General features: G+C 39.3%; 2 protein-coding genes across 4 annotated transcripts in view; one reads left to right on the top strand and one right to left on the bottom strand.

Annotated features, from left to right (window-relative positions):
• The first annotated feature begins 405 nt into the window (after window positions 1-405).
• Window positions 406-15180, top strand: plpp1a (phospholipid phosphatase 1a). Of its 2 annotated transcripts, none has more exons than XM_044174162.1 (6): window positions 406-962; window positions 6175-6326; window positions 8016-8296; window positions 11444-11501; window positions 13241-13417; window positions 13860-15180. In XM_044174162.1, the coding sequence occupies exons 1-6, from the start codon at window positions 905-907 to the stop codon at window positions 13983-13985; spliced, it is 852 nt and encodes a 283-aa protein (XP_044030097.1). In that variant the 5' UTR covers window positions 406-904; the 3' UTR covers window positions 13986-15180. The 2 variants fall into 2 exon arrangements, with proteins under 2 accessions (XP_044030097.1, XP_044030096.1); XM_044174161.1 differs by lacking the exon at window positions 6175-6326 and adding an exon at window positions 4147-4301 and having other exon boundaries at window positions 408-962.
• mtrex (Mtr4 exosome RNA helicase) overlaps window positions 15079-21360 on the bottom strand; it is a 23747-nt gene continuing 17465 nt past the window's right edge. For both annotated transcript variants that reach the window (XM_044174153.1, XM_044174154.1), the window contains exons 22-27: window positions 21188-21351; window positions 20066-20171; window positions 18404-18460; window positions 18154-18316; window positions 16255-16359; window positions 15079-15585 (exon numbers count right to left, since the gene is read on the bottom strand). In XM_044174153.1, the coding sequence (XP_044030088.1) occupies window positions 15533-15585; window positions 16255-16359; window positions 18154-18316; window positions 18404-18460; window positions 20066-20171; window positions 21188-21351 (648 nt within the window). In that variant the 3' untranslated portion in view covers window positions 15079-15532. The remainder of the gene's footprint in view (window positions 15586-16254; window positions 16360-18153; window positions 18317-18403; window positions 18461-20065; window positions 20172-21187; window positions 21352-21360) is intronic.

Raw genomic sequence — 21360 nt, 5'->3', positions numbered from 1 at the left:
ACCAGCAAGGCTACCATTACATGTACTGTGGTGTGAAAACGTGTTTGCCCCTTTCCTGATTTCTTATTTTTTTGCATGTTTGTCACACTCAAATGTTTCAGATCATCAAACAAATTTAAATATTAGTCAAAGATAACACAAGTAAACACAAAATGCAGTTTTTTAAATGAAGGTTGTTATTATTAAGGGAAAATAAACTCCAAACCTACATGGCCCTGTGTGAAAAAGTGATTGCCCCCTAAACCTAATAACTGGTTGGGCCACCCTTAGCAGCAACAACTGCAATCAAGCGTTTGCGATAACTTGCAATGAGTCTTTTACAGCGCTGTCGCTGTCTTTAAAGCACAACATTTAATTAAGTACTGAGTGCACAAATGAGGTTAAGCTTCGTATTTCCGATATTTCCGCTAACACTTGAAGGCAGCACCAGGCCCACAGCCGCGGTAGCCCTCTGGACGTTACCGGGTCCGTCAAACTGCTTGTGCGCCACCGGGGTTACACGCGTCGGCACTGGACAGGTGTCCGACCAGATGACCTGGACCTCCGTGAGAGCGAGTGTTTGTTTTATTTAACAGCTTCAAAATCACCATGAGAGACCTGTGGCGTTATCGGCTCTGCTGCAGTTCACCGCCCCTAAACAACAACAACAGCAGCAGCAGCTGCAGCGACACGCATTATTTCTCCTCTCTTTGCTTTCCTGCAACCCGGGCGGTCTGTGTGTTCCTTACGAGGGCGTCGACATTTCATTGTGTTTTTGTACGGTTTGCTGTTGCGTTTTTCTGATCTCAGAATCCCTCGATCCCAAACGACAACCCAAGGAGGAGCAACCACCCCCCTGGTGTTTATTACTGGAGAGGACGCACCACAAGCCAGCGACTCGAGACAGAGACTGACAAGAGCAAACATGTTCGAGGCGAGAGGAATCCCCTTTGTCCTCTTAGACATAGCCTGTCTTGTCCTGGGTATGTATTTAAATGCCATTTTACTGACTGCTGTGGACAGTTTGTTGCTGCTATTATTGATGTAAGCCGATTTGTGACCTGATATAATCCTTCTGTTCGGATATTTACCAGCTTGCCATCACGTGAAGGGAGTAGTGAATGTTCAGTAGCCCACGAGTGTGCCTGATAATTTAACGGTTTTATTTTAACCTCTAATGATACCACTAATCAAACAATATGTTTATATTTGCGATATCTGTATAGTATCTTTATAAGTAGGTTGCTGTAGTTTATTTTCTCTCAATACAATTAAGAATTACATGCTCTTTGTTTCCATTGTGTTTTAAATTAGTGCCACTCCGACGTCTTTTCAGTTGCTCCAGATGCTCACAGGCATCTTATGGTTAATGATGATGCTATTTTCTTGAGTGCAACAATGTGTAATAATGCATTAGATGCACTCACTAATAACTAACTAACTAATAACTAATAACACTAATAATTCCTATAATCAGTTTTATATTATTTATATTGAAGTACTTGCCCTATTATATAATGTTTCCATAGTTGAAAGTCACTGTTTCATTGATTACTGTTTAATTATCTCAAACAGTAAAATTTTAAGTCCACATATATGCCTGATTTTTTACTCATTTACACCAAATGTGAGTTTTCCAACATTAATTCAAGGTGTTGTTGAAAAACTATGTTATAAATTGGCGTTACTACCTTACAGAATATGATTTAAACCCACTCACCAGCACTGACTCACCTAAGTTTCCTAGTTCATGTGACCTGACGTCTTACCCTCAGAAGGTCTAAAATAATTTCATGCGGCTACTTGTGCTCATATCAGGCCTAAAACTGTATTCAGATTAAAGCATGTGTGAACTGCAGTATATCAGTTAAGTCTTTATATTTGACTATATGAATCATCGTGTAAGTGCTCTCAGGTTTGCAGTGTAGGCACAGACATTGTCTTTGGGTCTTTACTGCTTTTAAATCTAATTATGATTGATTTATTACTTCCCATGACTCATAAAGTTATATCTTCCCTTGCACAGTCTACATTATATCTTAAAATTACATATTTGCTGCTTGTAGAATTAAGACACTGTTGGTTTTAAAGGTCCCCTCCACACATGTTTTAAAACATGTAAAAATGCTCTGCTTGGAATAATAATTTGTGTCTGACTACCTATTTCTAAATCCTTAAAATGACATTTAGTCCTTATTCCTCATTGAAAAATCCAGAATCTATGAATATGCAAATGTTGTTTGTTTCGTGAGTAGAGGGGGAGATTAAAATATGGCTTCCAAGACTACAGACTTGTTTTATATTGCATAATTTTGTAAGTGCCTTAAAGCAGAACATGTGTGCAGTGAGAAGCAGTATGACTGTACAAACTCAGTGTGCTGTTTGGATAACTGATGCAGAAGCAAACTTAATTATTCTGCTAACGACACAGACAATTAAATTATAACCAAACATCCAGACTGAGGCTGTTTCCAACAGTCTTGCACCGCTGCATGTCACTAAACATGTACATATATGTAGTAAGGTTTGATAAATGTGAGGACTGAGATATTTACTTTCTGAAGTGCATAATGTTCAGGGAGAGAGGATACAGTATTTGTCCTGGTTTGCTTACACAGTTGATTTAATTTGTTTTTTAACACCATTACTGAGCAGGCTGCTCAGGCTGAGTCTTGATAAAAGATTAAATGGAAAAGAACCAACGTGTATTCATGTTAAAACACCCACATTTATCTTTCTGTCCGTGTGTTTGTCTTGGGAAGTCCCTTAGTTGCACAGTTATAGAGATGAGAACAAGTTAAAGTGTAACACTGAACTCAGGAAGTGACTTGGGCGTCCTGCTTTTGACTCGTTTGTTTCTGTCCCGACTTTCTGGCATTTCCAGCTGTTGTAGTCAACTTGGGATGGGACAGCTGTCAGCGTCAACAGCTGCAGAAATGGCAGACAGAACAGAAATACCAGATAGAATTAAAAAGTAGTTTGTAGGCTGTTTGTGTGTGAAGGTGTATCTTCATGTGGTGTCATGTGTTTGTGCGAGCTCTGACATTTGTGGCTTATTAATGTGCATTACAGCTCGATAATAGACCCTCATTTTCTGCTCGAATGGACGAACAACTGTGTCTTTTCCCCACTATACAATGGGCTAAACAGGCCAAGAAAACAGAGAAATGACAGCAGCATTACATTCAGACTTTGGACTGTCAAAACCTATTAGCATAATCTGTTATCTTTATGGTATTTTATCTATAGGAAGTGCTTAGCTTTGTCCACAGCTCATTTCACACCAGTGTGAGCCAGTGCTCCAACAAAAAAAGCTTCTCAATCCTCCCTGCTGAAAAACTGCCCAAAGATAACATCATTTTTTGATGTGATGAAGTCACACTGGTTGAGTGTTTTTACTGTGTAATTCACAATGGTGAGCTCAGTAATGCACATTTTCTGAGGCTCAGTGTCAAAGGATATGACAATATTTTCTAACTTCTAACTTCCTTATTGTGAACAAATCTCACAAAAAGACAAAAACTAACAATGAACTGATCCCAATAACAAGTGTTGTCTATGTGGCCTGATGTAGCTTATTCTTATGTGCCATGGAGATCCATTGTTGTCCAAAAGCTATTAAAAAGACACTGTTGCGTTGGACGACATGTTCCTCCATTATAATAAACATGGGTGAATCGATCCCACTTACATGTCATGCTCATCGTACTGTAAAATAAATGATGGTAAAAATAATGAAAGTATATATTTGTGATCTGTTTTTAAAGATTTACATCTTCAGTAGGAACAAATGCGCTTGGGGTTGAGTGATGGATTGAGAGAGAGACTACTACATTGTTGGTTTTGGTCTTTTAATTGAATTTGCTGACAATACGAAAAATAGAATAAGAATAAAGCCAGCCTTATCCTGTAACTGGATTGCAAGAAAGGTTGGGGTCTCTCAATTCTGTCACAAAGATTTAAAAATTTAATCTGGTACATATTTACGCACTTCTACAGTTTGTTATGTCGCTAAAGAGCACCATTGTCCTCTAACGTCACACATTCACTTCTATCTGAAAGATGACAGATTTGAAGAGCTCAACACTTTGTTTTGGCACCCTCACTTTCTCTTCCATGCTTTGTTTTTCCTGTTTGACCTCTTCCTCCCGATCTCTCCGTCCACAGGAGGTCTGCCTCTGGCAGCCTTTAACCTGGGTAAGATCCGTCCCTATCAGAGGGGCTTTTTCTGTAACGACGACAGCATCAAGTACCCTTTCCACAGCAGCACTATCACCTCCACAGTGCTCTACACCGTGGGCTTTGCCCTGCCCATTAGCTGCGTAAGTAGGAGTGACTCAAGGCAGGTTCGACAAGAGCCTCACAACCTATCTCATGGCAAATATGTTGACTTGTCAACTGCAGGTGTAACTAATAACTTAAATGCATTCCAAGGTGTGACATGGCCTCTGCTCTGGTATGATACACGCTGGTTTACTGGCACACCTACATGGAAAGCATTTGTGCTTTTCCTGTGACGGCAAGTCAAAATGTCTGCTGTGAGAAAGGTCTGCTGGGACTGATAGAGCCGGCAAGACCAAGTCAGAGCCTAATTTAGGATATAGTCACAATGGCTAGCTTCCTGTTTAATAATACAGACAATAATTTAAGTTGTTCAGTAGCTATCACAATAGCGCAGCTACTTGTTATTGAAACCAGATATGCACAATATATTTTATTTAGTTCTGCTACTGTTTCTTACCTCAGTGTGAGGCTTGTGACGTTATTGGAGGTGCTCACCAACATCAGCTCTTACAGTTGTGTATCAAAAGCCAAAGGCAAAGGAGGATATCCACTTAAAAACAATTGATACAAAATAAGATCAGCCTCTTGCGTCCACACACACACACACACACACACACACACACACACACACACACACACACACACACACACAAAATGGTCCTAGAGCGTATTTCTTTTACCAATATCTCAGCTACTACAACACGATTTATAGCTTTCTGCAAAAAAATGTGATCATTTTTAAAGATTTTAATCATCCTATAGATCAAGTTTCCTAACATCTTTATTATTTTCAATGAACAGTTCAACCCGTAAACATTTGGACCAAACTCAATCTTATTCAAAAATTTTTTTGCCATGGCTTTAATGAATTAGCAGTGTAGAATTTCTGCTTTAAAAAATATAATAAAATATGGATAATATGAAGTTAGGCCAGGCTTTTTTTTGTGCTTTTAATTTAACCATTTTGTTTTTAATGTAAATCTATTGGATGAACTTTCTATCACTGTTGTTAATTAGTGCAACAGACATGCAGGCTGCGTGCTGCGTCCCACTGTTCCTTAAAATAGCTGGAATGCTTTTCTGGAAGAGAGCGATTGTTTTTGGAGATCGACAGGCAAGAGAGTGCTGCTGGTGTGTGTGACGTCCTTGTGTGTGTGTTTCTGCCATCTGATGTTGCTTTGTGGTATCAGTAATTTATCTCTAGTCTTTTATGTACCATGAGTAATCATAACCTCAATCTGTAACACTTTTTATCTGTCTTAAATGTTATTGTAGTCTAATTTCTAACAACTCAATTCGTGGTTCGCTGTCTGCCAAAGGAAGGTGAGGAAGGGAGAATATGTGGGAATTTATTAGGGAGAGGTGAAGTGTGTTCATTTGCCTAAAGGAAGAGAGACAAAAAAACATCAAGTCACCCTATGTCATAGAGGAAGTGAATGAGAACGTGTGTTTTGGTCATGTAAGGGCGTCTGTGAGACTCTCTGTGGGTTTGTTGGTGAGAATCCAACCATGGGAACTGAAGCCAATCTAGAAACACAATGATAAAACACACCTGTTGCACTTATCACAGCCTCGGAGAGACAGTGATGACTTCTCAGTAGCGCTCAATAACCTGCATTTTTGACGCTCTCAAGTTTGACTTTTCTCTGTTAACATCCACTCCTTATCAGCATTTAACTTTCTTGTTGCTGTGCCGACACTTTAACCATTCATATTTGCACCCTAACTCCTGAAAGTTGGTGAGGATGGTGCTTGCTGCCTTCAGGGGATGCAACGCTTGGTGTGATCCTCTCTCCTGCTTTGCACGGGCACGCAGTGCTGCATCATGGGTAGGGCTCTGAGGCCCAGTGACATGATCTTGTAACCTATATTTTTTTCCCTTGTTTTTTTCTCTCATTGCTTCTCTGCTAGCTGGACTCCCAATTGTAATACTCAATGTGCAACACAGACCTTTCCACCGAGGCTTTTTCTGTAATGATGATTCAATCAAGTACCCCGATAAAGAAGACACCATTTCCTATCAGTTGTTAGGAGGTGTTATGATTCCTGTCACAATACTCACTGTAAGTGCATCTGTTTTGTTTTCTGCTAACGGTTCTCTTTTATGCTCAAATTCTTTATTTACTGCTTACCATGATCCACTTTTAGACTCTTAGTGTCTCTCTTTGCTCTTAATCCATGGCTGCTGCTAAATACATTATTCTGAAATAATGTAGGCATAAGCCACCACCACCATTAACTGTAAGTTTATTTGCTAACTGCATGTTGTAGAAAATGTTTTCTCAAACTTTGTAGTTTTCAAAACTCCGTAACATTTGAAGGTGACCTGAGGCAGACTTTTATTTTGAAACTTACCAGTCCTGATTTAGTCTGCAGCTGCTGCAACAGTTTGCAGAAAGACACTAAAGATGGCAGATGTGAAACTCTTCACAAGCAGCGCAGCGGTAACCTCGGTCATTTGATGCTGAGTGGAATTGAAAAAATGTGATAGCACTTAAAGAGCCTGCAAGAGAGACTCAGTATATAAACAAGGAAAATATCCTTTTACTAAAGATGTTAGGTTTTATCTTAAAAAAAAATTAAAATGCCAGCCAAAATATAAAACATCTTTAACTGCAGTAAGTTAAATAAAGCAGACAAAACAGACTCCCTTAATCTTTGGTGACCCATGAACAGTAGCTGTTAGTTTTCCTATTGAAAGCTTTTAAAGACACAGGTAGCGATGAGGGCCCGTCAACACCCTTTTTGTGAGGTGAGTGTAAGCCTTCTGGCCCTGTCATTTGTTACACATCCATGTGCACCTGAACCACAACATTTGCAACAAGAGGAATTCATGAGTCATTCCTCTGACATATCACATACAGTATGAACACATGCGTACAAGCTCAGATACACAAAAATGTTTTACTATGAGATCTAACAAGAAGCATTTCATTTAAACTTTTAGATCAAACAAAATTATATGTGTTTATTATTTTAAGTGGACATCATCCTGTGGCCATGATACTTTCAACATTATGTACTATCTCAGAACGGTTCAATAGGTGGAAACATGAGCATTCCTCTATAATGTTACGGAGAGTGTACTTTTTTAGTTTGACATTTTGGGAAATAAGCTTTATTCATTTTCTTATTGAGCACCAGATTAAATATGTTAAATATGAAGCTACAGGCAGGAGATGGTTAGCTTAGCTTTAGCATAAAGACTGGAAACAGGTGGAAATGGCTAGCCTGGCTCTGTACAAAGGTAAAAAATCCACCTATTAATTCTCACTAATTAACACGTTACATCTTGTTTGTTTAATCCGTAGAAAAAGTGGTGCTGGTGGGCTGATTTTGTTAACCTCCGACAGAGCCAGGCTAGCTGTTTCCCCCAGTTTTCAGTCTGTGTGCTAAGCTTAGCTAACTGGCTGCTAGTGGTAGTTGTTATTTAACGTACAGACATGAGAGCGGTATCAAAACCTCTCATCTAACTCTCGGCAAGAATGTGCGTATATCCCAAAACGTCAAACTATCCTTTTAGATGCTGTTACACAAACAAGAGAGCTTTTTGTGAAATTGGTGTAATAGGCTGAAATTTTTTAACATCAAACTCATAATTTTAGATCCAGTATTTTAGGGAATATTGCTGGCTCTGATGTTGTAGATTTCTTTCAGCTGCATCTTTAATTTTCATTTGAAGTCTTGTATTTCTGTACAAACCTCTAACTCTGTATCCTTTCCTCCTTCCCGTGATCCCCTTCCTTTTACAGATGGTCTTTGGCGAATGCCTTTTAGTTTATCTAAAGCGCATAAAATCCAGGTCCTCTTTCGGCAGCTATATTGCCTGTGTTTACAAAGCCGTCGGTTCCTTCCTTTTTGGTGCCGCGATGAGCCAGTCTCTGACCGACATAGCCAAGTATTCTATTGGCCGGCTCAGGCCGCACTTCCTGGATGTGTGCAAACCTGATTGGAGGCTTATCAACTGTTCGTCAGGGGCTTATATTGAAGACTTTACCTGCACTGGAGACCCGATGAAGGCCAATGAGGGCAGGTAGGTGTTGCTATACCTCCAAACTTGTTTCTTTTATAGCATTCAGAAATGGATGGATGCATGTAGAGTTGATTAATTGATGAGTTGATTGACAGAAAATGAATCAGCAACAATTTTGATAATCCATTAATTGTTTTAGTCATCATTCAACACTTGCTGCTCCCAGCTTCTCAAGTGTGAGGATTTGATGCTTTTCTTTGTGATCATAAACTGAATATTTTTGGGTTTGGGGCTGTTTGTGGAATAAAACAAGCTATCAAAATAGATCACTTTAGGCTGTGGGAAATTTTAACAGGAATTTTTAGCTATTTTCTGACATTTTCTTATAGACAAAACGATTACTTGATAAATAGAGAAAGTAAATCGGCAGATTAATGGATGATATAATAATCATTAGTTGCAGCCCTAGATGATTGAATGAATAAATTGGTTCATGATTTCAGATGTTTTGCTGTTGAAATTAGCTCCTCATTTGAACTTGTAGCACTGTAGGTTCTTGTTTTGTTGCTCAACAGATTAACAAAATCTGACGTCTGTGCTCTCCATTGTTTTGTAACATGCTCATAGTGTGAGTACAAAGACCAAAGGTTAAATGTGTCACCAAACAACCTATGAATAATGATGTAATTCATAATGGTGGTAAAACTATTATGGCATGCCCCTGTGAAGTTGAGCAAAATTTTGTTTCTAGTCAATATCTGCATACAGATGACATCAGGCAGCGTTTTTGGCAAGATGCAGTTAGACCCATTTGCAGCACACAAGACCAGAGATACAGAGAGAGTAATAGTAGGAATGTAAAGCGTGTTTTGATTTAGGTCCATATCCTTTATCAGCTCAGAGCAGAAAGAAGTATAGTGGAGGAGAGGACACCTACAGCGAGACCAGCGGTAATTATAGAAGCAGAGGCTTAAAGGTAAAGTAGGTTATTCTGCTTATAGGTTAGAGTGTTAGAACAGACAGTTTCCCTGAGCTGCAGCCTTTGAGTCTAGGAGCTGAGTGGAAATATGCCCACCCGCCCCTCTGTCCTCTGGGGTTATCTACCGTACATTTACCAGGGTGTGGTGCACGATATTTCCTGGAGACGCATTACTGCTCTGCAGTCTTTCTTTTTTTTTAACTGTAGCATAATGAGACAAACATTTATCAGCAGGCCAAGAGAAGGATCAGGCAGATATCAGGGGCTTTTAAGATTAATGTCAGGACACATTATATTTCCAACTCCTATGTATGTGTGTGTATGTGTGTTTGGGGTGGCAGTTAATAAGTGCAGCAGGACAGCAGAGAGCAGGTCGGGGTATCCTGCGCAGGATCATTTTACTGTAATATGATTCTTCCTTGGCTTAGTTTAACTTCTCTATGAGAGAAGAGGCCTACTGTCAGAGCTGTGTGTGTGTTTGTTTGCATTTAAGAAGCAAAGATGCCCGAGATACTGAAAGGTTGTGTGTGTGTAATGAAAACTATGACTTCTCTTGTAAGGTGGGAATTCATAAGACACAAAGTTGTCATCCCAATGGATTCTATTAATGTACAATGAGTGGAGGCCTCACAGGGTCTTACCGACCTGCAGTTTTAATGTGACGCCACAGAGGTCAACATTATTATTGCAGTTGCCAGTTGGGTTTTGTTACCAAGGTGTGTTTGATCAGCCTGGTTTGTCCACTGACGAACACTGTTCGTGCCGACGTGATTAGTTGATTAATCGATTAACTTAAATGACTCAAAGCATCATAAAAACCTATCATTATATATTTGACTGCTGGTTGGAGAAAACAAACAAGCAGAAAACATTGCTTTGTGATGGGCATTGTTCACCATTATCTGAAATTTCATTACTAATTAATAATCGATTAATTGGAAGAACAATCAACGGATGAATCTAATGAAAATAGTCATTAGTTGCTTGCAGCCCTGAACACTACATTTCAATTTGACTTTCTTGCTATCTCAGGTTGTATTAGTGTTTGTTTTGTAATGACAGAGTCTACAGCCATGCTTGCAGCTCTGTGAGGCTGTACAGAGGTGCTTTAAGCTAAACGCTAACATGCTGTGTATATATAAGTATAGCAGGTAGAATGCTTACCAAGTTCACTATCTAAGTTTTGTTAGCATGCTAACATTTGCTAATTAGCACTAAACTCAAAGTATAGCTGGGCCTGATGTAAATATCATTAGTTTTGCAGGTATTTGGTCATAAACCAAAGTTTTAGACAAATTCAAATTTTTGACCTGATCAATCCATCTAGTAGATGTTGAGATATTTCACCAGATAAGTGAAAACTTATTGTTATACTTATTGACCTGTTGATGATGCTAGATGGAAAGTTAAATCATCACCAAAGTTATTAAATTTCATTGTCTTGGGACCATGAATGTTTGTACCAAATCATCCAATAGTTATTGAGATATATTTGAGTCTGGTGGTGGATCGATTGACCAACTGACAGACCAACATTGTTATTTCCAGAGCCGTGGTGCTAGCATGGCTAAAAACTATTTTAAACCAGTGTCTACAGTGGTACAGCAGGTTTACTGTTGTATAACTTTGCAGCGTAAAACCCCAGAACAGGTATTTTTCATCAATCCATATTTGAGATTGAAGTCAATTGCAAACCTGCAAAGTTATCCAGACAAATCGGCAACTGCAGGTCGTTGATCCACACTGCTGTCCAGACTCTGAAATACACATCTTATCTTATTCTACACCGTGAAGCCCCTGACCTTTCATCAAGTGCCAGAGTGGAATAGCAAACCAAATAAGCAGTAATACACAGTGTGTGTATGTGTGTGTGTATGTGTGTGTATCCATGGCTGCTGCTGTAGACGTGGTCCAGACAACAGTATAAAAACACAGCACTGTTATTGTAAACAGGAAGTAACTAAGGCGTGGGGGAAACACTGGAGGGTCTGCAGTCCGCCACATCCCTCAACATTCAGTCACTCCTCCAAATATGAATTAACAGAGACATTTACCTGGCACAGAACATCGAGTCCATCATAAACCCCAAATAAAGGTGTGCCAGGATGCGGTGATGTGTGGGTTTGTGTGTCTGACGAATGGATGTAAAGACGTATTAAGACAACAAGATGTCCCATTGTTGTTTCTTTTTGTGTGTGTTGATCCGTGCTTTTGTCTTTCCGTTGCAGGCTATCCTTCTACTCCGGTCACTCCTCTTTTTCCATGTACTGCATGCTGTTCCTGGCTGTAAGTACCTAAATCAGTTACATATTGATCTGCAATCATGTGGATCAATATTTACTGGAACACTGTATTCAAAGGCAGGCTACAGAATAAGACATTTATGCAAGTTCTTGAGCGCTTATCTAATTATTTTAAACTGTAAATACATTTTTAAAAATCAGTTGTCATCTTAATTGGCATATCAAGCTTCTGAGCAAATGTGACGGTGATATTGATCACTCCACCATTTTGGGAAATACTTATTTGCTTTCTTGCTGAGAGATAGATGAGAATATAAATATCACTCCCATGTCTGTCTGTTAAATTTAAAGCTACAGACAGCAGTTGGTTAGCTTAGCTTAGCATAAAGACTGGAAATGGGGGAAACAGCTCGTCTGGCTCTCTCCAAAGTTAATCCATACAAAAACAGAAATGGAAAAATGCCAGTTTGGGGTCTTACAGGAAGTTATGTCCTGGACTATTTCTTGGCTGAGTGCAGAGACTTCCCCATAACTCCCCGTAAAACCACAACTTGTCATTTTTACATATCTGCCTGGTAAATATGAAGCTACAGCCTGCAGTCTGTTAGCTTAACTTAGCATAAAGACTGTAAACAGAAACAATTAGCCTGGCTCTGTACGAAGATAACCCCTCTAAAGCTCACTAATTAACACGTTGTATCTCGTTTTCTCATATTTTGTTGTTACCTTCAGACAGAGCCAGGCGAGCTGTTTCTTAGCATAGCAGCTAAGCAGCTTAGCTTAGCATAATGACTGCAAACAGTCTCTTGGCTGTAGCTTAATATTAACAGACAGACATGAGAGTGGTATTGATCTTTTCAGAAAATAGGCGAATAAGTGCATTTCCTAAAATTTTGAACTACAGTGCTTCAAGATTACTTCAGTTATCATCAGTGGCTCTGTTGTGCTCAGGGAATTGCAGCGTCTTTCAGTACCCTCAGTTGTGTTTGTTCAGAGCTTATTTTACTGCCCAGCCCTGATAAACGTTTTGGGCAGGTGATTCATTCAACACCAGCAGACATAAATAGACACAGGGTCCTGGAACCAGCATAAAGCTCTCTCCCTCTGAATGGAGTGAAAGTTTGGGAAAGTATGGGAAACAGCAACTGACATTTAAACATTTACCTACAGAGTGCTTTTCTTTCTCCCGCCGGCAATTAAATGACAGAACTGGATGAAGCAGCTAAGCTTGTTTGTCCTTGAATGAAACAAAAAGAACAGAAACGCCATTTTTAATACAAACACAATGAAGTTGTCTTTTTTTATGCCACAATGGAACATGGCATTAAGATTCCTACATGATAACTTATCCTGCTCCAGAGGTGGTGTGATATTTACTTATCAGATCAGATTATGGATTAAACAGCCTATGTTGTACTGATTACTTCTATCGGTGAAATTGATTATTTCAAGGTCAGTTTGACAAAGTGAAATGTGGCCTACTGGAGATTTTCTCCCCTTTTAAAAGACGCAGGAGGAAGTAAATAGCAGAGCTGTTAGTTTGGGGAAATAAAAAGAGAGGATGTTTGTTTAATTCAGGAACAGTTTCCTGCATGATAGATTTGTCTCTAGTGTGGTAATGGAAGTGGAAATGGAAACACACGGAGTCATCTGCAAATCACTGCTGCTCACTTTCCTGCCACTCTTGCACGAATGCTGCCTACTACAATGATTATACAATGTGACTCTAAACATAGCTGCTCTACTGTATTATTTTAAAAGCCTGCCCTTTGTGTTTCTCAGCTCTACCTGCAGGCCCGACTCCAAGCTGAATGGGCGAGACTGCTGAGACCCACAATCCAGTTTTTCCTGATTGCTGCCACAGTGTTCACAGGATTGTCAAGGGTGTCCGATTATAAACATCACTGGAGCGATGTGCTGACTGGTCTCCTGCAGGGTGCCCTCATGGCTATCCTGGTGGTAAGTGATATGTCTTAATCTTACTTTACATTTAAAGGAATAGTTTGTCATTTTTGGAAATACACCAACTCACTTTCTTTTTTTAAATTAATATTTTGGGGCATTTTCTGCCTTTATTAGATAGATAGTGGAGACAGGAAGTGAGGGAGAGATTTTTCGCTTTCTTGCCAATAGTTAAATGAGAAGATTGATAACACTCTCATATTTACCAGTTAAACATGAAACTACAACCAGGCGATGTTTAGCTGGAAGACTGGAAGCAGTGGGAAACAGCTAGCTTGGTTCTGTCCATGTAAAAGAGTCTTACAGCGTGCTAGCTGTTCAGTGAGGCTGTACACTAGGATTAGCATTTAAAGACAAAACTAAATACAACAACAAAATACTGAAGCCCCATTCATGCCTTTTTAAAAAAAAAAAAAAATCCTCTCCCTGTATCTTGCAGGTCTTCTTCGTGTCTGACTTTTTCAAGCCACGTGTAGATTCCCTTACAGAGGTGAACATCCCACACACAACCCTGCAGGAGACCCCAACAAATGGAAAACCACTTCGAGAGTCCGAACTAAGCTAATCGAGAGGTGGAGGATGACGCCTCTGCTCTGTCCTAAACGCACACCCCAGGATCCCAGCTCTCTAGCCTTTCATCTCATGCAAATTCTCATCCGACACCCTGCATGGATTTATAGTGTACTTGATTCTTACTTAAAGAAGGAAATGGATGACTGCGCATCACCAAGAAGAAACTTTTGGAAGCATCACCTCAGGCCTGTTGAGATTTTAAGACTTTATAATTTTAGGTAATTTGCTGTATTGTCCACCAATTCTCCATCTGGAAGGAAAGTGTTGAGACTACCTGTCTAAGCCTTGTAGATGTAGGTTAGGGGCTAAAGATTCTGTAAGGACAGGAACCATTTAGCATGTTTCTACTGAGCCAGTGGGAAGACTTAACTGCAGGCACCCACTAAAGGGTCTGATCACTGCTGGGAGAGAGAGGAGGGCTGGAAACCTGTGAATGTAACCTTGCTTTGTGCTTCTCCTGACCTGGAGTCAGTCTGCTCAAGGATCTGATTTAGGATCAGTTTTTAGCTCGACTTCAGCACCCAGAGACACAACTGAGTCTCAGAACTCTGCTGCCTTAAGTCCAGTGTTAATTAAAGGGCTAATTATAAGAGGAATGTTTGCTTCTCAAAGCTAGAACGTGCTGGAGGCTAAAGCTGATCCTAGACCAAAAGGCGACACTGCTTCACATCTGGAGCCGATGACTCCAGGCCACAGCCACTGCAGTCTTATTCTCCAACCGTCTAACCTAATGTAGTCGAGGAGGAAGCTTGACTTGTATCCTGTGTTTGGTTAGAGAGTTGAAGAGTAGACGGTCAGTTTAAGTCCCGTGTTGCCTTTGCTGGACTGCTACTGCTGCTATCACAGCTCCCTGTGTATCTAAGAAATAATATAAACGTCAAGTGAACAGACAACAGTATACTTTTGTATTATCTGTATGTAAAAACAAATCACCATACAGACTTTATTGAAAAAATGTTACAAATATGTACAAATGTCTAAAATAAGAAGAAAAAAAGGAAAAATAAAGCCATTTTACTTATTAACATGAACACAAATGAAACAAGTGTTTGATATATTATGTCATGAGCTGTCGCGTAGAATTAAAGCATGACTTGTGTTGTTTACTTTTTCAGATATATCAAAATTATGTCATTATGCACCACCTTGCTCATGTAAGCAAAAATAATAAAAGCATGAATGTTTAATGTATTGTGGCCACATAGATGCATTCGCCAAAATGAAAAATGTTTACACCCTCCGACAAAATTTCACTCATTTATATAATGCAATTCTCCCCGTGGATAATGTGACTCGACAGGACGTCACAAAGTTCAGGTAAGCCGACGTGATGAAAAAACTGATCAGAAAAGTGATCTTAAACGATGAATGGATTATTTTTCCAATTGCAAGCCAATTTAACATTTTGGGAATAAACAGCATGATATTTGACTCCAGTGTGGCAAATGTGAGACAAGAGGCCAGGAGATCCATCGGGGGTTGATCATAACTAAAGGTGAAAAACAGCATTTATCCTCCAGTTGGGAAGCTTTAAGGTCATTATAGGTAGAGACTGGCAGCAAATACAATGTCTCTCTTGATCTTCGTTATGCCTGCAGAGACAGAAATTAAAGAGTAAATTAATCATTTAACTACATAATTTATAACTTTCACAAATCAAAAGTTTAATTCCAAACAGAGACATTTGTTTCAGTAGTGTTTCATCTAGTAAGAAAAGAAGAATTTAACAAAATACATCTTGCAGTTAGTGGTATAAACACTGGTATGAACACATGATTGTATAATCACATGGGTGAATCGTGTCTAAAACTTAATTAAAAGGTTGTGGAGCAGAGATTTACATTCAATGTGGGGTTGTAATTAGGGCTGCATATGAAGTTTATTTTCATTATTGGTTTGTCTGCCAATTTATTTTTTTCGAGTAATCGTTTGGACTATAAAAAGGTCAGGAAATGTCTTGTCACAACATCCCGGGTGTCCAAGAGTCCAAGATGAAGTCTTCAAATGTTTTGTTTTGTCCAACAAACAGTCCAAAACCAAGATATTCAGAAAGTATCACAGCAGAGTAAGAAAACCAGCTAATATTCACATGTGAGAGGCTGAAAGCAGTGATTTTTTTGCTGCGTCGTTATTCACTCTATATCATGGTATTGGATTTCTTCAGAATTGCATACCCCACCTTTACAATCGGCAATTAATTTCCTGTTGAATGACTAATGGCTTACTCGTTTCAGCTCTAATAGCGCTCTGATGTTCCTTACCTTCAGCAAACTTGTTCTCCAGTTCAGTGTTGCCTATGGCCTTGGCTGCAGAACACATTTGTCTCAGTACCTCTTCCAGGCGGCGCATGCAGCGGATGATGCTCCCTACACACAAGACAGACACAAATACACACCGTGTTTAGTGTGTGCGAATCTATTTCTTTTAAAAACTGTAATGCCATAATCCAGCATTAATTCATACTGAACATTGAACTGAACGTCCAAGTTTTTGGCCTTGGATCAAACTCAGTATCCTCAGTAGAACATAAGATCACAGCTCACTTCTTAAACTGGGCAAACACTCCTTACAGGTTCATTATTTCTACATCATTTCCTAATAACTTCCAAGACGTTTCCAGTAAAGAACTATGTAATTTGGTACTAATGATGAGGAACATAGAGAGACAGTGTTTAAGTAGTACACTTCCAATGAATTAATTCCAATTAACTGTGAATGTAGCCTAAAGAGTCTTTAAGTGCAATTTGTCAACAGGCAAGCACACAATTGAACATATATATAGAGTTTAATTTACAATAATAAATAAATAAGTAAATCAATGATGAATCAATTCATATTTACTTTGCTTAAAATTGAGCATTTATTTCAAGGAAATTCCACCTTTCCTGATAATTAGTGACAAAATGACACAATTATTAGGAAATTACAGACCTGTAAAATAAAGCATTAGTAAGTTTACAAGTATCATCAATTATCTGTCTCTCTCCTTCACCAACACACACACAAGCGCATCTAATACTCCCTCAAGTTTCTCAAATCTGCATTACTTCCTTATTATGATGACATCTAATATTTTACAGCTGAGGTCACTGTTGGGAGACTGAGATGCAAACTGTGGGGAGAATTGATGGACTTGGAACTGGGTTCAATTTAAACCACACATAATAAATCAATTAGTGAGCCTCTCACAGCCTCCAAGTGACTGCATGGATTTATAAAAGCCATGTTGTACCACGGCAGTGGTGGAAGAAGTATTCAGATCCTTTACTTAAGTCAAAGTACATGAGTATTTTCAGCAAAATGTACTTAAAGTATTAAAAGTAAAAGTAGGCCAATGTGTGTGATATTATAACTTTTATTATTAGATTGTTATTACTGATGCATCAATGTGTAAACAGTATTTACTGTTGTAGCTAGTCGAGGTGGAGCTAATTTTAACTATTTTACATACAGTCACCTAGTTTAGTCCAGTGGTTCCCAACCTAGGGGTCGAGCCCCTCCAAAGGGTCATAAGATAAATCTGATGGGTTGTGAGATGATTAATTAAGCAAGAAAGAAGAAAAAACAAAGTTCTGCTACACACATTTGAAATAATTGTTTTTGGGGGGGGGTGGGAGAGATAAATAATTTGACCTCGTGACAAGGGGCCAACTAGACACTGCTTTCCCAGAATTGGTCACAAGGCAAAAAGGTTGGCAACCACTGGTTTAATCTTTACCAAGGCAATATATTATATTAGTTTATTATGTGTTTTTTTATGTTAAAGCTTAATCTGAAAAGCAACTATTAACTATATCTGTCAAATTAAAGTAGTGAAGTTTAAAGTACAATAATTCCATCTGAAATGTAGTGGAGTAGAAGTATTAAGTAGCATAAAATTTAAATTATTAAGTACACGTACCTTAAAGTGCATTACTTGAGTAAATGTTCTTAGTTACTGTCCACCATTCTACCTCTGCAAAATTCTGTTAAAGGGTTGCCGTACATTTTCAGCCAGATAGTGGACTTACTCTGAAAACCTTAATGGATCTAATGAGCAAATGAAACAAGTGAAGGTGTTAAAGATGGTGGTGAGAAAAATCACTAGTCAGGTTCGTAAAGGAAATACCTGTATTTTAACTTCCTGTCATGTCTGTTGGATAATAATATGAATGGCGCACCTTCAAAGACGTCAGTCATCTTGCAAATTTGAGCAAACGTGGCGCCGTTAGCCCAGGCGTACACCACATCCATCAGGTGGGGTTTAAACTGGTTTAGATAAGTCTCCTCGTCCACCTCCAGCTTGGCGTCTGCAGAAACCTTGGCTATGCGCTTTGCACACTCCTGAACACAACAAAAACAACAGCATTCACATTTCCACTAAATTTTCACGATTAAGACAAATTGGGGATCGTTGTATTGTTGTCTCACCTGCATTTGTCTCAAGGGAGCTGCAAGTTGTTCAGTCAGCTTTGGCATCTCGCTGGCCTGGAGGGCAAAATGACTCCATTAACGTTGTGATAGCGAACTTCAAACATTTGTTTTGTAGCCTGTATTACAAACTCCAGGAAAAATACATTTCTATTCAAACCTGCTATGGGCATTTTTGAGAATCTGATCTACTCTCCCCCAAGTAAGTACAGAATCCCTCGGCCTTCTCTTGGGTCAGATGGGTTTTTTTAACTTTCAACACTAAAATGACAAGAATGAGGCTGCTGACATTCAAACAATTGATCCTGCTTGTCTTTGGTAACAAAACTATTCATTTTATTACTTAAAAATAATTGTTAGTCACTGAAAGTTACCTACAGCAGCTTTAGTTGTCAGGTTTTCTACATGAACACCTGCCTAGTTGTTAGCCTCTGTTTCAACTTCCCAGCATTTCATTGATAAAGGCTTTCTAGGGAATGAGCCTCGAGTTTCCTCTCAGAATTTCATACTTGGCTCTTAAAAGGAATATTTCTTATTCGCTTTCTTGCCAAGAGTTAGACGGGAAGATCGATACCACTCTCATCTGTACAATATGAAGCTACAGCCAGCAGCCTGTTAGCTTAGCTTAGCAAAAAGAATAGAAACAGGGGGAAACAGCTTGTCTGGCTCTGTCCAAAGGGGTTATGTGCAGGACTGTTGGCTCTTGGCTAGCTGTTTCCTCCTTGTTTCCAGCCTTTTTGCTGAGCTAAGCTAAACAGCTGCTGGCTGTAGCTTCATATTGAACGGACATTTATGAAAGTGGTATCAATCTTCTCATCTCTCGGCAAGAAAGCAAATAAGTGTATTTCTTCAAAGAAAAAAAAAGAAAAAACTATTACAACAAGCAATTTCTGTAATTGTCTCCCACAGGTAGACATCACATGGTACTGGCTATTGACATTACAAATGAATATAGCTGTAATTAGAGCTGGATATTGTTTGAAATTTGTCATACTAGTGCCAATATGAGTTTGTAATGACACCAAATTATACTTTTTTTCAATACCTTACTTTGCGGAATATGAACATATTTTTCTACAAAACCCCCCTTTTCCCCATTTAACAAAACAACCGGCTCAAATGTTTAATGTTGCCAAATAAAAGCACTTTATCTAAATAAAACACAGTATACAACTATCTAAAACAGTAAATATCTGATTAAGAGAGGCGACAGCTGTACTCGCACACACGCGCACACGCACACACACACAGTGGTCCTGTACTGGTATGCAAACAGGACAGCTGCTTGTCATCGCTGCCTCTCTGACACATGTACGACACAAAGGAGAGACAACGAGAGAGGGAGCCGTGATTGAGTTCAGACTAGTTCTGTTGTTTTGAGGATTGAGCTGATGCAGAGCCAAAGAAAAGGTTTGTTAAACTGTCTGATGCTGGATTGCCTCATTGAGAGAACAGGCTTCATTAGGAAAGACAAACACACATCAACCTCAGGTTTCTGTTTTGGTTGCAGCACAGGGGAAGAGGCCAAGAATGTGATTGTGGAGCTTGAATGTGTGGGAATGGGGAATCAGGTGTTTATCTCAGTGTTCGGGAAAGGCTTAAATATCTGTTTGTATGGAGAATTAGAGGAATTATATGTGTTTGTGGTGTGTTTGTTCGTACATTCTCCTGGAAGACGAAGCAGGACAGCAGGGCGGTGGCTTGTTCAACCGTCAGATCGTTGAAGAGACCGTTGAAAATCATCTCCGTCAGCAGGAGCTCGTCGCCACTGGAAAGAGTTACATGATATTTTATAACTTTATCAAATAGGATCTGGAAATACATCTCTTACTTGTTCTATTAAAATAGTGTAAGTATCTGTGTAGAAATGTGGCATTGGTGTTGGAGTGAGTAAAGACAGGTGAGAGCAGATGTCCCACCAGGACTCACACTTCCCTAAACCACAGTACATACAACATTTCATCAAATAAGATCCAAAGTCACTGTCCATCTCGTCAACAATAGATGAATTTGGGCCATAGACAGAAGTAGACAAGCCAAGCCACCATTACTGCGGTGGCACCTCACTAAACCTGCATATAAACACTGTAATGTATGCAAAAGATTTCACTTTTGAAGCGCTTTTGATGAGAAATCTGTCCAGCACATCTGTAGAACTGGTTATATGTTGAAAATATAGTCATCAAATTCCATTAAAATAAAGGTTATAGTGTACAAAACTTTACGAAGGTTCTGTGCTGTTATCAGCTGCTCTAACAACAAACTGAGACTTTGGAGAAAAAAGAACGGAAAGTAAAAGCCACAAACCTCTGCTCCATTAAATCAGTTTTACTTTCCTAAATATCCATTATTATTAAATCCTTGTGTTTCATTAATTAGCTTATCCACGCGGCAGTTTCACATTTAGACTAGGACGGACAGGAGCGGTACGTTAATGTTATTGTTTCCCAAAGCCTGTGTCATAAACAATTTCAGACTAATGCTTTGAGACTGAAAAATCTCAACATTCACACAGACCACCTTCTGCAGACCTTGATTAACCAAAACATCTCTGCTTTTGCTCTCAGTGTCCACGTGCCAACGCAGTAATGGCAGTGTACGAATAAATCAGCTGTCGAATTTATCTATAAACTGGCTTAAAAAGGCTTACTCATCATTTCAGAAACCACACTTCATCAGCAAACGAAAACCCAACAAAAAACAACAACAAAACAAGTTAAGCAGCTATATTATATCTATATTTACACAAATTGTGTGCTGGGTGTGTGCTCTGTCCTTCCCTACCTGCTAATTTCACAGGCAACCCGCCCTTTCATCTCGATGACATCGGAGGGACTGGCGAAACCAAGGCGTCGGAGAACTCTCTTCCTGCACTTCAGCTTGTCCATTTGCAGGACGGTCCGAGCTTTCTTCAGCTCTCGCTTGGCTGTTCGAACGTCTGCTGCGATCTAAAAACA

Source organism: Siniperca chuatsi, linkage group LG18 (genome assembly GCF_020085105.1).
Source record: "Siniperca chuatsi isolate FFG_IHB_CAS linkage group LG18, ASM2008510v1, whole genome shotgun sequence".
In the NCBI taxonomy this organism is placed as follows: domain Eukaryota; kingdom Metazoa; phylum Chordata; class Actinopteri; order Centrarchiformes; family Sinipercidae; genus Siniperca; species Siniperca chuatsi.
This window is presented reverse-complemented; position numbering and strand designations above follow the sequence as displayed.

Coding starts and splice junctions, on each gene's coding strand:
- plpp1a (XM_044174161.1), top strand. CDS start 905: ATGTTCGAGGCGAGAGGAATCCCCTTTGTCCTCTTAGACATAGCCTGT. Junction 963..4,146: donor CATAGCCTGTCTTGTCCTGG/GTATGTATTTAA, acceptor CTCCGTCCACAG/GAGGTCTGCCTCTGGCAGCC. Junction 8,297..11,443: donor ATGAAGGCCAATGAGGGCAG/GTAGGTGTTGCT, acceptor TTTCCGTTGCAG/GCTATCCTTCTACTCCGGTC.